Source organism: Anomaloglossus baeobatrachus, chromosome 1 (genome assembly GCF_048569485.1).
Source record: "Anomaloglossus baeobatrachus isolate aAnoBae1 chromosome 1, aAnoBae1.hap1, whole genome shotgun sequence".
Taxonomy (NCBI): Eukaryota; Metazoa; Chordata; class Amphibia; order Anura; family Aromobatidae; genus Anomaloglossus; species Anomaloglossus baeobatrachus.
In genome coordinates, this window is record NC_134353.1 from 181,889,557 (window position 1) to 181,906,689 (window position 17,133).

The following is a 17,133-nucleotide window of genomic DNA, read 5'->3' on the forward strand; positions in this document are numbered from 1 at the left end:
GGGAAGTGAAAGAGAAGGATAGGTGAGAGAAAGAGGACAGAAGGGGATCGGGCACAGTGCAGATTAAGAGGATGTGAAGAGGCAAGACCGAGAAGAGTGGGAAGTGAAAGAGGACATGTGAGAGAAAGAGGACAGAAGGGGATGGGGCACAGTGCAGAATAAGAGGATGTGAAGAGGTAAGACCCAGAAGAGTGGGAAGTGAAAGAGAAGGATAGGTGAGAGAAAGAGGACAGAAGGGGATGGAGCAGAATAGGAGGATGTGAAGAAGCAAGACCAAGAAGAGTGGGAATTGAAAGAGGACAGGTGAGAGAAAGAGGAGAGAAGGGGATGGGGCACAGTGCAGAATAAGAGGATGTGAAGAGGCAAGACTCAGAAGAGTGGGAAGTGAAAGAGGACAGGTGAGAGAAAGAGGACAGAAGGGGATGGGGCACAGTGCAGAATAAGAGGATGTGAAGAGGCAAGACCCAGAAGAGTGGGAAGTGAAAGAGAAGGATAGGTGAGAAAAAGAGGACAGAAGGGGATGGAGCAGAATAGGAGGATGTGAAGAGGCAAGACCAAGAAGAGTGGGAAGTGAAAGAGGACAGGTGAGAGAAAGAGGACAGAAGGGGATGGGGCACAGTGCAGAATAAGAGGATGTGAAGAGGCAAGACCCAGAAGAGTGGGAAGTGAAAGAGGATACGTGAGAGAAAGAGGACAGAAGGGGATGGAGCAGAATAGGAGGACGTGAAGAGGCAAGACCGAGAAGAGTGGGAAGTGAAAGAGGACATGTAAGAGAAAGAGGACAGTAGGGGATGGGGCGCAGTGCAGATTAAGAGGATGTGAAGATGCAAGACCGAGAAGAGTGGGAAGTGAAAGAGGACATGTGAGAGAAAGAGGACAGTAGGGGATGGGGCACAGTGCAGAATAAGAGGATGTGAGGAGGTAAGACCCAGAAGAATGGGAAGTGAAAGAGAAGGATAGGTGAGAGAAAGAGGACAGAAGGGGATCGGGCACAGTGCAGATTAAGAGGATGTGAAGAGGCAAGACCGAGAAGAGTGGGAAGTGAAAGAGGACATGTGAGAGAAAGAGGACAGAAGGGGATGGGGCACAGTGCAGAATAAGAGGATGTGAAGAGGTAAGACCCAGAAGAGTGGGAAGTGAAAGAGAAGGATAGGTGAGAGAAAGAGGACAGAAGGGGATAGAGCAGAATAGGAGGATGTGAAGAAGCAAGACCAAGAAGAGTGGGAAGTGAAAGAGGACAGGTGAGAGAAAGAGGACAGAAGGGGATGGGGCACAGTGCAGAATAAGAGGATGTGAAGAGGCAAGACCCAGAAGAGTGGGAAGTGAAAGAGGATACGTGAGAGAAAGAGGACAGAAGGGGATGGAGCAGAATAGGAGGACGTGAAGAGGCAAGACCGAGAAGAGTGGGAAGTGAAAGAGGACATGTAAGAGAAAGAGGACAGTAGGGGATGGGGCGCAGTGCAGAATAAGAGGATGTGAAGAGGTAAGACCCAGAAGAGTGGGAAGTGAAAGAGAAGGATAGGTGAGAGAAAGAGGACAGAAGGGGATAGAGCAGAATAGGAGGATGTGAAGAAGCAAGACCAAGAAGAGTGGGAAGTGAAAGAGGACAGGTGAGAGAAAGAGGACAGAAGGGGATGGAGCAGAATAGGAGGACGTGAAGAGGCAAGACCGAGAAGAGTGGGAAGTGAAAGAGGACATGTAAGAGAAAGAGGACAGTAGGGGATGGGGCGCAGTGCAGAATAAGAGGATGTGAAGAGGTAAGACCCAGAAGAGTGGGAAGTGAAAGAGAAGGATAGGTGAGAGAAAGAGGACAGAAGGGGATAGAGCAGAATAGGAGGATGTGAAGAAGCAAGACCAAGAAGAGTGGGAAGTGAAAGAGGACAGGTGAGAGAAAGAGGACAGAAGGGGATGGGGCACAGTGCAGAATAAGAGGATGTGAAGAGGCAAGACCCAGAAGAGTGGGAAGTGAAAGAGGATACGTGAGAGAAAGAGGACAGAAGGGGATGGAGCAGAATAGGAGGACGTGAAGAGGCAAGACCGAGAAGAGTGGGAAGTGAAAGAGGACATGTAAGAGAAAGAGGACAGTAGGGGATGGGGCGCAGTGCAGAATAAGAGGATGTGAAGAGGTAAGACCCAGAAGAGTGGGAAGTGAAAGAGAAGGATAGGTGAGAGAAAGAGGACAGAAGGGGATAGAGCAGAATAGGAGGATGTGAAGAAGCAAGACCAAGAAGAGTGGGAAGTGAAAGAGGACAGGTGAGAGAAAGAGGACAGAAGGGGATGGGGCACAGTGCAGAATAAGAGGATGTGAAGAGGCAAGACCCAGAAGAGTGGGAAGTGAAAGAGGATACGTGAGAGAAAGAGGACAGAAGGGGATGGAGCAGAATAGGAGGACGTGAAGAGGCAAGACCGAGAAGAGTGGGAAGTGAAAGAGGACATGTAAGAGAAAGAGGACAGTAGGGGATGGGGCGCAGTGCAGAATAAGAGGATGTGAAGAGGTAAGACCCAGAAGAGTGGGAAGTGAAAGAGAAGGATAGGTGAGAGAAAGAGGACAGAAGGGGATAGAGCAGAATAGGAGGATGTGAAGAAGCAAGACCAAGAAGAGTGGGAAGTGAAAGAGGACAGGTGAGAGAAAGAGGACAGAAGGGGATGGAGCAGAATAGGAGGACGTGAAGAGGCAAGACCGAGAAGAGTGGGAAGTGAAAGAGGACATGTAAGAGAAAGAGGACAGTAGGGGATGGGGCGCAGTGCAGAATAAGAGGATGTGAAGAGGTAAGACCCAGAAGAGTGGGAAGTGAAAGAGAAGGATAGGTGAGAGAAAGAGGACAGAAGGGGATAGAGCAGAATAGGAGGATGTGAAGAAGCAAGACCAAGAAGAGTGGGAAGTGAAAGAGGACAGGTGAGAGAAAGAGGACAGAAGTGGATGGGGCACTGTGCAGAATAAGAGGATGTGAAGAGGCAAGACCCAGAAGAGTGGGAAGTGAAAGAGGATACGTGAGAGAAAGAGGACAGAAGGGGATGGAGCACACTGCAGAATAAGAGGATGTGAAGAGGGAAGAAATGGTAGAAAATCAAAGGGAACACCTGATAAGAGACGGAAAAGAGGAGACGACCAGAGCCAATTGGGAACATCAGAGAGGGATACATGGTGAGATGGCAATAATGGAGCACCACGTCACATGTACAAGGGGGAAACATCAGAGGCAGAAAGGTGAGAGCAGGAGACATCTGTTTTGGAGACCTTTAATGACAGACACATAACCATCAGTCATTACTGGGCACTTCACATTCCTAGTCATGCACCAAGTTGTCCCACCAGCATTGGGAAAGTTTACCCACCCCCTCCCCAAACTGCTCGTAGTTGCACCCCTGGCGCCAGCTCTGGAGGAGAGGAGGGCGGAGGCACGGAGGCAGGCACGGGAGGCAGGCACGGGAGGCAGGCACTCAGCAGTCAGACAGGCGCAGGCAGCAGCTCTGGTACTTGGCTGCATCTCTAGCGGCAGCAGCGAGGTGACTATCAGCAGTGCTGGGGAGGTGAGGGCACGCTGGCCGGTCTGATCATTGCCTTTGTGTCTCCAGCAGATGATGAGGATGATGAAGGCAGCCCTGCTCTGTGTGTTTGCAGCAGTGGGCTGCAGTGGGGCTCTGGCAGCGGCTGCAGCAGCGACGGGCAGGTCAGAGAGAGGCAATTTTCTGGATGATAAACAATGGCTCACCACTATATCCCAGTATGACAAGGACGCCGGCCACTGGAACCGATTCCGGGATGTGAGTGCACCTTTCCCTTATTGATTGCACGGTGCGGCGGGCAGGGGCTCTGTGGCCAGGAGGTGGGCACAGCACTGACAAATGCGTAACTTTTCTCTGCCCTGTGTAGTGCTGATGCTCTGCCTGCGCCTAATGAGCCTCCTCATCATAAACTTCAATGCCATGATTATCCCGGGTGCATGTATCTGATTGCTCCATTTATGTGTCTGATGTCCGAACTTGTGCCTTATACTGGGCTGGCCTGTGGGCCAGAATGATAGGTGCCATAGTGAGGTGATGAAGGTGAGGTGCTCCTGACCCCCCTCCGGCCTGACCTCCAGGCCTATACTTAATCCTTATATTTGTAATTATTGCCTCTTTGCTATTTTACAAATGTGTTCAGATGAAATGATGAAATGTTGTAAGGAAATGTTCCCAGTAGGGTCTATAGCTGATGTAGAATGCAGCACATAGGTGTCAGCAGACAGTAGTTTGTATGGATTCAGCTCCTAGGGGCCGGAGACCCCTCACAAAGCCTAATGTGGCATCCAAGGACTCAGTACTTTATATGGATTCAGCTCCTAGGGGCTGGAGACCACTCACAAAGCCCAATATGATAATGCAGGTGTTATCAGACAGTAGTTTGTATGGATTCAGCTCCAAGGGGCCGGAGACCCCCCACAAAGCCCAATGTGGCATCCAAGGACTCAGTACTTTATATGGATTCAGCTCCTAGGGGCTGGAGACCACTCACAAAGCCTAATGTGACATCCAAGGAGCCAGACAGTACTTTATATGGATTCAGCTACTAGGGGCTGGAGACCCCTCACAAGGCACAATGTGATACTGTAGGTGTTATCAGACAGTAGTTTGTATGGCTCTGCTTCAAGGGTTTAGAGACCACTCACAATGCCCAATGTGATAGGTGTCATCAGACAGTAGTTTGTATGGATTCAGCTCCTAGGGGCTGGGGACCAGTCAAAAAGCCCAATGTGACATCCAAGGAGCCAGACAGTACTTTATATGGATTCAGCTCCTAGGGGCTGGAGACCCCTCACAAGGCACAATGTGATAATGTAGGTGTTATAAGACAGTAGTTTGTATGGCTCTGCTTCTAGGGGCTGGAGACCACTCACAATGCCCAATGTGATAGGTGTCATCAGACAGTAGTATGTATGGTTTCAGCTCCTCGGGTCTGGGGACCCCTCACAAAGCCTAATGTGACATCCAAGGAGCCAGACAGTACTGTATATGGATTCAGCTCCTAGGGGCTGGAGACCGCTCACAATGCCCAATGTGACATCCAAGAGGCCAGACAGTACTTTATATAAAGTCAGCTCCTAGGGGCTGGAGACCCCTTGCAAGGCACAATGAGATAATGTAGGTGTTATGAGACAGTAGTTTGTATGGATTCAGCTTCTTGGGGCTGGGGACCTCTCAAAAAGTCCAATGTGACATCAAAGGAGCCAGACAATAGTTTGTATGGATTCAGCTCCTAGGGGCTGGAGACTCCTCACAATGCCCAATGTGATAGGTGGTATCAGACAGTAGTTTGTATGGATTCAGCTCTAGGGGCTGGGGACCCCTCACAATGCCCAATGTGATAGGTGGCATCAGACAGTAGTTTGTATGGATTCAGCTCCTTGGGGCTGGAGACCCTCACAATGCCCAATGTGATAGGTGGTATCAGACAGTAGTTTGTATGGATTCAGCTCTAGGGGCTGGGGACCCCTCACAATGCCCAATGTGATAGGTGGCATCAGACAGTAGTTTGTATGGATTCAGCTCTAGGGGCTGGGGACCCCTCACAATGCCCAATGTGATAGGTGGCATCAGACAGTAGTTTGTATGGATTCAGCTCTAGGGGCTGGGGACCCCTCACAATGCCCAATGTGATAGGTGGCATCAGACAGTAGTTTGTATGGATTCAGCTCTAGGGGCTGGGGACCCCTCACAATGCCCAATGTGATAGGTGGCATCAGACAGTAGTTTGTATGGATTCAGCTCCTTGGGGCTGGAGACCCTCACAATGCCCAATGTGATAGGTGGTATCAGACAGTAGTTTGTATGGATTCAGCTCTAGGGGCTGGGGACCCCTCACAATGCCCAATGTGATAGGTGGCATCAGACAGTAGTTTGTATGGATTCAGCTCTAGGGGCTGGGGACTCCTCACAATGCCCAATGTGATAGGTGGCATCAGACAGTAGTTTGTATGGATTCAGCTCTAGGGGCTGGGGACCCCTCACAATGCCCAATGTGACATCCAAGAATCATCCTTGAGGTACCGTCAGCCATGTAGCACGTTTATTTTACAGACCGAACCCCACCATTATTTGCTGCACGTTTCAGTATAGTCAGAGGTGATGAAGGCAGGAATCTCTGTCCTCTGTCAAACCTGTGCTTTGTAAGCTCATTAGCGTCTTTGTTACATGAAAGCTTCCTCTTAGTTCTCTATTCCTTTTGATTACTCTGATATTCTGGGTTTGTGAAATGATGACTGCAGATTTGTGATTATTAGTGATAACTTATTTATTATGTTTCCTGGATTATTTTTTTTATTAATAAAAAGTTTGGGAAAACTGTAAGAAAAGTTATAGCGTTACATTGTAGCCGAATATTTATTATTTTTATTCTTGGAATCAAAATATTTACAAAAAATAACTGATTCCTAAACAATATATTGTGGGCTGACTAATGGTATATCCGTGTCCTCTGAGCACTTATCAGGCGTGCTTCGGCGTTTCCTCAGTCAGTATTCATTAATGCCACTATCGCAGCTTATACATACAAGTGTCGGCCTATAATTTCCCAGTGGGCAGTGTAAGTAACAATCTTGCAACAGTAGAAGAAATTTTCCATTTGAGCCATAGCAAAATTTCATTGCATATATGAGCTGCCTGATAAAATCCCGGTCTAATATCAGATGTTTCTCTAAAACATGAAAATTATCTGTTTAACACCTACAGTCAAATCTTACAGGTTGTCACTTTAATTTCTGATGTGCCTATTCAAGCCTAACAGCATCACTTCTGAAATGAAGCACTACATATATTAAGCAGGCAAGGTAATATACTCAGCCGCACGCTGGCAGTAAAAAATCACAGGGCACTTGGTGACTCACGGCTCATGTACATGTAATTCATAGTTTAGACTCATCATGCCTAATGCTAATTCTGCATTTGATTGACAGTGAGCAAAAATGTTGAACAATAGGAAATTGTATTATAATTAAGGATCTGAATCGCTTCTACGTCCCTGGATGTTTCACTAGAACACAAGCGAGGAGTCAATGCAGTTCTAATAGTTCTAGATTCAGAAGAATATAAATAGGTGATGACATCAGGGCAGTTACCCACCTAAACTGTATACTGTATATGCTACTATACAAGGAGGCTGGCAGTATTTATGGTACATATACTGTAATACATGGTTTTGGAGAGTAAATTTGCAGGAATGTATCTCCTGTATTTGAAATGTTGCTGGTAACACTCTTCGAGGGGTTGTCCAAAACTGGGATATTGATGACATCTTTAGGATATGTAATCGGTATCACCTGGGGGAGGGGGCGTTGCACACCCAGCACCACAACTGATCAGCTGCTTGCAGCCCTGGGGGTAGCTAGATGCAAATGTACAGAGCTGAAACAGCACAGCTCCTTAAGGGGGCTTTACACGCTACAATATCGTTAATGTTTTATCATCTGGGTCACGCCGTTAGTAATGCACATCCGGCGTCATTAACGATATCGCAGCGTGTGACACTTTTGTGCGACCTAAAACGATTGCAAAATCGGCCACAATCGTTTGCCGTGGAGAGGTCGTCCTAAAACCAAAAATCATTTAACGCTCATTGGCGATGTTGTTCCTCGTTCCTACGACAGCACACATCGCTATGTGTGACATCGCAGGAGCGAGGAACATCTCCTTACCTGCCTCTACCAGCAATGCGGAAGGAAGAAGGTAGGCGGGATATTTACGTCCCGCTCATCTCCGCCCCTCTGCTTCTATTGGCCGCCTGCCGTGTGATGTCGCTGTGACGGCGCACGACCCGCCTCCTTAGAAAGGAGGCGGATCGCCGGCCAGAGCGACGTCGCAGAGTAGGTAAGTCCGTGTGACGGGGGTGCGCGATTTTGTGCGCGACGGGCAGCGATATGCCCATGTCGCACAAAAGATGGGGGCGGATACGATCGCTAGCGATATCGGCAATGATATCGTAGCGTGTAAAGCCCACTTTACACTGTGCAGTGGTCTTTCCTGTGTAGTGGACACCCATAGTGTCAAATCGCTTGGGACACCGTCACACATGCCCAGGACAGCACCATTTCTAGTCTGTAGTAGCCATGCACAATTCTTGGATATCTCAGACTTTCAAAGAAAAATTAAGTGGAACCATGTATATGCAACGAACACTGTTTTCAAACAGGGGACATAAAATCTCAGTCTTTTGATACATGAGACTCCTATCAGTAGGGCTTCAAGAAAATGGCCACGGAGGCGGCGCGTTTGCAGATTGGCCTTGAAGTCCATTTCGTCAACCACCAGCGATTCAAAGCAGCCCGCAGATCAATGCCACCCGCCACCACGATACCCCGCGAGCCTGCAGTATCGCCAAGCCTCCGCCGCTGCACACTGACTCTCCTGAGTCTTAACACCTCCTCCTCCTTGCCCACAGGCAGATCAATTGCGCCCACCGCTGTGACATCCCACAAGCCTGCAGTATTGCTGATCCTCTGTTGGCACACACACTAACCCTCCTGAGCTGCTCCACTGCAGTGACACCCCCTCGAGCAATCCATATGGCCGACCCTGCGGCACCAATGCTGCCCCAGTAAGCCATATGCGGTTTGTAAGACGCACCCCAATTTTTCTCCCTGTTTTGGGGGGAATAATTGTATCTTACAAACCGGAAAATACAGTAATATCTTCCTATTCTGAAAATTGAATTCAATGTTACAATGCATATACTCTAAAAAACCATAAAATGTTCCGCATGTAATGAAGAGGTGCCCCCTTTAGTAGAAATACAGTGTCCCTCCTAATTGTCGTACAATATTTCACACGCCTGTCACTTAAGTGACAGCACCACACATTACATGACATTAAATTATACTATAACCTCAATTCCCCAATATTTTTGATGGTGTGTAAAATGTAAAGAAAAGAATGGAATGATTTTGAAATCTCTTAGAGACATATTTTATTCACAGCAGAAGATAAATCACAGATCATAAATTTAAAAACTAGACATTTTTCAATTCCATTAAAAAATATTAACTTATTTAGAAATTGATGGCGGCAATAAATCTTAAAAGTGTTGGGTCATGGTTAACACAAGGCTGTAAAAGTAAGTGGTTCTAATGAAAAGCAGCCGGAAAGTTATTTTCAACTAAAGAGCATGTTAAAGAGGCAGAGTCTCTCAGAAGCAAAGATGGTCAGAGGTTCACCAATCAGAACAACTGTATCTAAAAACTGTGGAAGAACTTCAGAAAAATGTTCCTCAACATAAAATTGTACATAATGTGAATATACTTCATCTATAATACATAATATCATCAATAGATTCATAAATTCTGGAGAAAACCATGTACACAAGGGACAAGATTAATAGTTAAGTTGGATGCTCATCATCAACAGACCCTCAGGCATTAAAAACAGGCATGATTCGGTCATACAAATCATTTAATGTGCTTACAATAGTCCTGGAAATCATTGTCTGTTGACAGGTCACCCAGGTCACCATGCAGTCCACAAATGCAATTCAAGCTCTATTATGCAAAGAAGAAGCTATATAGTAACACAATCCAGAAATGCTACTGTCTTCTCTACACCAAAGCTCATTTTAAATAGACTAAGGCAAAAGGGAAACCTATTCTGGGTTCAAATCAATCAAGGTGGGAAATTCTTTATAGAGACCAAGGATGCCATCTCCTATGCACTCAAGAAGAGAGGAACTATTCAGCTTATTAATAGCGCACGGTTCACAAGCCTGCATCTCTAATGGTTTGGGGTTGCATTAGTGCCTATAGCATGGTCAACTTACACATCTTGAGTGCTGAGCATTATTATATTAAGGTTTTAAAACAGAATATGCTCCCATCCAGTCAATGTCTGTTTCTGGGAAGCCCTTGCTTTTTTCAGCCAGTCAATACTAAACCAAATACTGCATGCATCACCACAGCATGGCTTTACAGAAGAAATGTTTAGCTGATGAATTGGAAGCCTGCAGTCCAGACCTTTGACTGATAGAAAAGATTTGGTGCATTATGAAGCAATGGACCAAAGATTGATGAGCAGCTAGAGTTCTACATCAGACAAGAATGGGACAACACTGCTCTCCCAAAACTCCAGGAGTTGGTCTCCTGACATCCCAGAGATTTTCAGACTGCTGTCAAAAGTAGAGAGAATGCTACACATTTGTAGAAATAGACCAAGCCCATGTTGCTCAATTGCTAAATGAGTTATTTTTTTCAAATAAAAACAACAAATGCCCAACGTTAAATTTCTAATATATCGTTAAGATTTTTGAATGACATTTTTGTTGTCTTCATATCTTAAGCCTGCTTTACACGTTGCAATTTCGCATACGATATCGTATGCGATTTGCAACGTCCCCATCGTATGTGCGGCACGTTCAATTTGTTGAACGTGCCGCACAAACGATTAACCCCCGTCACACATACTTACCCGTCCATACGACCTCGATGTGGGCGGCGAACGTCCACTTCCTGGAGTGGGAGGGACGTTCGACGTCACATCGACGTGACGCGGCAGCCGGCCAATAGAAGCGGAGGGGCGGAGCTGAGCGGGACATAAACATCCCACCCACCTCCTTCCTTCCGCATTACCGACCGGGAGCCGCAGGACGCAGGTGAGATCTGTTCATCGTTCCCAGGGTGTCACACACTGCGATGTGTGCTACTCCGGGTACGATGAACAATCTGACGTTCAATCCATGAGGAATAAACGACGTGCGTGCGATGAACGTTTTAACGTTCAATCGCAATCACACGTAGCTGTCACATACTGCAATGTACCTTACAATGCCGGAAGTGCGTCACTTACAACGTGACCCCGCCGACACATCGTAAGATACATTGCAGCGTGTAAAGCTGGCTTTACACAGTGTCCCAATTTTTTTGGTATTGATGTTGTATTTATATTGGCATACTTATATGCACCACACACTGCATTCCTAACTGTATTAGGCATTATGCCCCTAGGTATTGAGCTTGGATGATGATATACAGCTAAACACACCTTTAAAGGAAACCTGTCATGTCACCAAACACTATTAATCTGCAGATTTGGAGTTAATTTGCTAATAGTGTTCTAAAACTGCTAGGATTCCATACTGAAAGTACAGCTACTGGGAGGAAATAAACTTTATTCCTCCTGGGAGCCGTTGACTTTCAGTCATAGAGGAGCCGCCGATGCAGTTTTAGTTAGCACTCAGTACATAGTGAGCAGCAGCTGTAAGCATTCACCACCACATTCACTGACTGCCATCCCTGCAGCGTATCAGTGTAGAGATGACTGTCAGTCAGTGCTGGTGCATACTTACAGCTGTCGCGGGCGGAGGAGGGGATGCTGCGCTCTCCCACTGCTCGGGTCCGGCTGCCGCTACTGCGGCCGCTGCTGCTCGGTGGTGGCTCGAGCGGTGGGCCGGATCCCGGGGACTCAAGCGGCGTTCCTCGCCCGTGAGTGAAAAGGGGATTTTGATTGTGGGGGTTTTGATTATTGTCCGTGACGCCACCCACGGTTGTGGTGATATTGGTGACAACACCGCTGCTCTGGATGGGGATCCCGGGAGCGGTGACAGGGAGCAGCTTTGTTGTTAGTTCTCCCCTCCGTGGGTAGGGGGTTGGTTGTCCTGGGGCCCGGTGATGGGGAAAGGATGGATGGCAGGCGAGTTACGGGGCCTGGCGGGGTGCATGGTCGCAGGGGCAGCGCTGTGCCGCACGGCACGGTGGTACTCACTCAGCCAATGATGAGGACACAGTTCTCGGTAAAACACACGGCTGGATGGACGGGTCCCACAGACGGCTGTGGTGTTGTTTTCTCCTGGCAGGTTGATGGTGACTGCCTTGCCCTGCACCTAGATACGGTAGATGGTTCCAATGGGTTCCCACCGGTAACCTGCTCCCCGGCTTGGATATAGGCCGAAGGAGCCCCTTTTTGCACGCAGGCGCTGGCCCTGAGAAACGGTTGCCTTGGCGGTGGTGGTGTCTCCCTCACTTGGTTGGACTGTTGCCTTCTGTCGGGACTTGGCTGTTGGGAAACCCAGGAGATTCCCTTCACTAACGAATTTGGCAAATTCACGGCGACTCCTAGCCTTGCCGGGGTCCGTAAGCCCCTGCCAGATGGTGCTGACTTCTCTTTGTGTACCGGTCCGGTACCGCCGGGCCACCGCCCGTCCACGGTCCTTACGGTAGACTCCAATCGGTCACTCCTGCAGACGGTCACCACCGTCTGCCAACCTTGCTGATCTGTCCGGGCCACACACCCGGACCAACTTCTGTCTGCTCCTTTTCCACTTTCCTCCTTCCACTTTCACTTCTCCAACTGTCCTCACTCCTCTCCAAAACTCAACTCTGCACTGCACTCAAGCTCTGCCTGAGCTAAACTGTTTACTTTTCCCGCCTCCAGGACTGTGAACTCCTCGGTGGGCGGGATCAACCGCCTGGCCCACCCCCTGGTGTGGACATCAGCCCCTGGAGGAAGGCAACAAGGGTTTTGTGTTCTGACTTCGGTGTGCCTGCAGGGAGCGTGGGGTGTGTTGGTGTTGTTCTCTGTGGCCCCTGGCTTGTCCAGGGCGCCACACAGCCACCTCTCACTATTTACCGAGCGGTGACCAAAGCAGTGTCAGCATGCCTTTGTGATTGAAAGACAGTGGTGCCTCAGAAGAATAAAATTAATTTCCTCTTGGTAATCCTGTTTTTAGTGAGGTGGCCTCACAGCTATAACTGAGCAAGAAGCCTCACGCTTGAGCAGGAAATAAACGCAGTGCTCACATCCTGCTCAAATCTCCGAAGGTGGGGAGACAGTGCGCTGATTGGTTGCGGGGCTCGCATATCATAGCAATGTCACATGGGCCCCGGGTACGCGGCTTCAGACATCGCAAGAACGGCCGCATCAGAGGTTAGTTTAGTCTTATTTATTTTTACGGGACGAATAAGGGGAATGAGAAAAGGTTGTCCAAGTAGTGGACAATCCCTTTAAAACGCAAATAACCTGCCGATAACCCCAAATGTGTGGGTTAATAGCGTTTAGCGTTTGGGAACATGTCAGGGTTCCTTTAAATAATATAAGATATAACATAACATATGCTTAGAAATGGAATTTGAAGAACAATAAGGCAACATTAGGTGATGTCTCCACTGCAACACAAAACATGATCATCTTTGACAGTACAGTCTTATAGTATTAGTACCTTGTAATTAGGCCGAGACCACACGGGAATTTGGGCGAATGCTCGCATGACACTCGGCATATGCTCGCAGCACATCGGGAGTCGAGTATCATGCAACTATGGTCCGATCGTGCGATCAGACCACAGTTGTGAAGGGGAGGGCCAGTGCTGCGGAGGGGAGGGCCGGCGCTGCGGAGGAGAGGGAGGGATTTATCTCCCTATCTCCTCAGTTGCTGGCTAATGCGAGAATCGCACTGCTGTCACATTACACTGGTGTAACGCGAGAGCAATATGATGTTTCTCTGGCCCCATAGACTTGTATGGGTGCGAGTGGAAAAGGATCGCATTCCACCCACAGCATGCTGCGACTGTTTTCTCGGTCCGATTAGGAATGAGAAAATAATCACTCATGGCAGCGGCCCCATAGAGTAATATTGGTCTGAGTGGAATGCAATTTTTTTATCGCATTCCACTCACACCGTTTTTCTTGCCGTGTGTCCTAGGTCTATCAATAGAGATGGTGAACTCATATTCAGTCTACTAACATGGAAGACACAGTTCATGAATAGGAAGACTCCGGCACTGCAGAAGATAAGTAGGAATAAGTCCCTTTAAAGAGGATTTTTTAAATGAAAACTGAGTATCTCCTCAGATTGATGCTACTTCAATGATTCCGGAACAGTTTTCTTTTTTTTTTTTCTGTAGCCAGTGTCACAAAGAAGAAACAGTAAATGTAGATAGAGAAGTGCTGTTGTATACGCTCAATTGTTTGAAAGGAATATTTGCGTATTGGGCGTGCTATACTTTTATGGGGTATAACTTTCAAATGAAGGGGAACAGGGAATCAGTGGATCTTAAATAAAAAAAACAAACCTGTGAAAAGTCCTAGTTACATGGAACTTGACACAACCTTTCTTTTTACTTACCTTTTCCTTCTTACCTTTTGCAATGTAGGAGTAAAAATCCAGTGAAAAGTCTCCATTAATGATAACTCTCACACCACTATAAATACCTTCACCCCATTGTTAATTAAAATTTACTATAGTAAGCCTAAAACCAGGTTCACAATGTGCTTTACCATATTGCGCATGCGCTGACGGGGCCATTAACTGTAATGATGGAGTAACTGTCTTATCTGTCAGGCATTATTTTAGGTGTATACACCTGTTAGAGGTGGGCTCTAAGATGTGGCCAGTTGTGTCCTCGAGCCCACCTCAAAGATGCACAGACAGAACACAATGATGTCGTTGATGAGCCACTGATACGAGGGTAAAAATACAGTGACCACATTCCATTACTTAAGTGGATGTCCATAAACGCCTAAACATTTTGGTAAATGCTCTTAATACTCCCTTCACACAATGTATGACATTGACACTCCGACTGCCACTTTTCTTTGAAAAAAATCATCTGTTTCAAAAATCCTCTGTTCAGGATTTTGCATGCACAGCAAGCATAGGATCTGCTCAAGGAGACTGACTCCTCATTCAGACATCACAAGAGGGGGTCCAGGTTATGCCCCATTGAGCCAAAATGTGATACAAGAACAGGCATTCTTCTGAAGATAGAAGAAGAGCAAAAAAACATCTCATCCTATTCGATTTCTTGTGTTATTTTAATATTCTAAATGTATTTTAAATTTTATATAATAAAATATAATAAAATGTATTTTATTTTGACACAACTTGAAGAGAGAACAAAAACACAAATAGGAAACTGGCACTAATGTATGTGGTTCCTAAATCCAGAACCCCTAATAATGAGGTCTATTTAGCCAGCCTTGATTGTGTATTACTCCGAAAACAAAGCTGTGTTGAAGAAGACAAAGCCATTGCAGATATCTGCATAATGATTACTGCTCAGTTTTCACAGCTGAAACTAAAACGTCAATGGCACCAGCTGGGCTATACCCAAGGACAGTGAAATAACGGAGGGTGATGATGGAAAAACCAATAGAAATGTAACTACCAAGTCATAGAATAACCCTACACTTATCTAATCTAATGTAGAATCAGCTGTCAGGATTGTATAGGCCGCCTCTAATGCCATGTTGCAGATTTGAACATAAGATAATAAAAAGCTGAGTAAATCTAATAAGCTTAAATGCAGTTTAATGCAAGATCACTGAAAAGATCATTAAGCTTAATTATTCCGAACTTTTATATGAGTTAACCTGTTCTGTGATTGAATAAAATGCTGTAAAAGTCTTTCTTGGGAATTTACCTATTATTTTATATCAAGCCCTTATTCTGCCATGCTCCTTTGTTATTGTTATGGCTATTCAATATAGTGCAACATGGACTCCCTGAATGAGCCAATGGTGGTATCAGCGCTTTATGTTATTATTTCACTTTTACTGTAAACCTGTGGCAGCTGAGAGGACGAGTGCAGTCTTACTGTGTTCCCGCTCACAGGTCTGTCCCTCGTATTTCTGGAGATGCCTCCTCTCCCCAGCGTGTGGTCTCCTGTCATTATCTGGTTGCAGGGGGTGGGATGCCACTTCCACCGGGTGGTGTTGGCACAGGTCTTTGCTGTGCACATGTGCTTCCTTCCCGGGGTCCAGTCTTGGTTCTGGGTGGTTTGGGGGGCCAGTATGCCTTCGCTCTCAGCTCTGATGCTATATTGGGGTCCCGTAATGCCAGGTTCCCCAGCGTAATCTATTGTGGACGCTGTGTCTCCAGGCTCATGTGTGATGTGGCAGGTTCCCTCCTCTACACACTCCTTGCTCTATTCTCAGTCTCTCTGGATGGAGGATGGAGATTGGGTGTTACCTCTGCGGTGTCAGGTGATCTTTGAGAGGGATATTTGACCAGCCTTTTTGCTCTTGCTCACTGCTGATTATTTTCAGTTGCACTCAGTGGTCTAGTTGGTAGCTTTTAGGGTAGAGTTTCTTGGGTTATTCTCTGTCTCTGGTTTTGGCATTGTCTGATCATTTTTTCCCTACTATTCTCCATTACCTTTATTGTTTATTTGTTAGCTTTTAGGCTGCCCTTATTTCTACTGATACTGGTGAGTTTGACCCATCTGTGGCCAGTGTGCCCAACCATCAACCACCCCACTTTTAGCACCTCGGAAGGGCTCTGCAAATGTCTACCTCCCTTTAGTGGGAGCAGGAGAAGAGTATTGCCAGCCCTAAAGGAGCAATGCTATGAGACGGCTTGCGCCAAATGTGTTTGGTATACTGTTGTTCCTGGCTCACAGTCCGGTCAGCCCATCACTAGTCGAGTGTTACAAGTTAATCACTTGGAACAAGTTATTTAGCCATCCTACAAACTGCAAACTTAGGTTTATTTGTTAGAAAATGGGGCTCTAGGCAACAAGCAAAATATTTTTCATCACTAGCTATTTCTATACAATTTCTCATACCTTTTACCCCTTTAGGACCAGGCAATTTTTCATTTTTGTGCATTAGTTTTTTCTTCCCCCTATTCCAAGAGCCTTAACGTTTTTTTATTTTTCCATCAGTATAGTCATATGAGGGCTTGCTTTTTGTGGGAAAAGTTGTACAATACATTTATCATATGATGTAATGGAAAGCAGGAAAAACTAATTCAAATCTTGCTAAAATAGCATAAAAGTACATTTCTCCATTTTTTTTTAGTTATAGTAGTCCTTACACCATAAAACTGATATTGCTATATGATTATCCTGGTCAGTACGATTACCCAGATACCAAACATGTATAGTTTTTTTTTTCTATTTAAGTGGTGAAAAAATATTTAAAAATTTGTAAAAAAAACAACAAATATTTTTCTTTTGACTTTTTTGCGAGCTGTAATGTTTTGAATTTTCGAGATTTAGAGACGTGTGAGGGCTTGTTTTTTGCGCCCGAGCCAATGATTTTGCTGATATCATTCTGGGGCATATGCAATGTTTTTATTAACTGCTATTATATTTTTTCTGTTGTTGCTGTGGCTGAAAAAACGCAATTTTGGAATTTTAATTTTATTTCCGTTACGATGCATAATTTCTTTTACAAT

General features: G+C 46.2%; 1 protein-coding gene across 2 annotated transcripts in view; it reads left to right on the forward strand.

Annotated features, from left to right (window-relative positions):
• The first annotated feature begins 3,409 nt into the window (after nt 1-3,409).
• The window catches only part of SPOCK3 (SPARC (osteonectin), cwcv and kazal like domains proteoglycan 3), a 585,104-nt gene continuing 571,380 nt past the window's right edge, over nt 3,410-17,133 (forward strand). Inside the window, exons 1-2 of one of the 2 annotated variants that reach the window (XM_075347291.1) lie at nt 3,410-3,507; nt 3,577-3,765. In XM_075347291.1, the coding sequence (XP_075203406.1) occupies nt 3,580-3,765 (186 nt within the window). In that variant the 5' untranslated portion in view covers nt 3,410-3,507; nt 3,577-3,579. The remainder of the gene's footprint in view (nt 3,508-3,576; nt 3,766-17,133) is intronic. The other variant, XM_075347286.1, reaches the window with a different exon arrangement.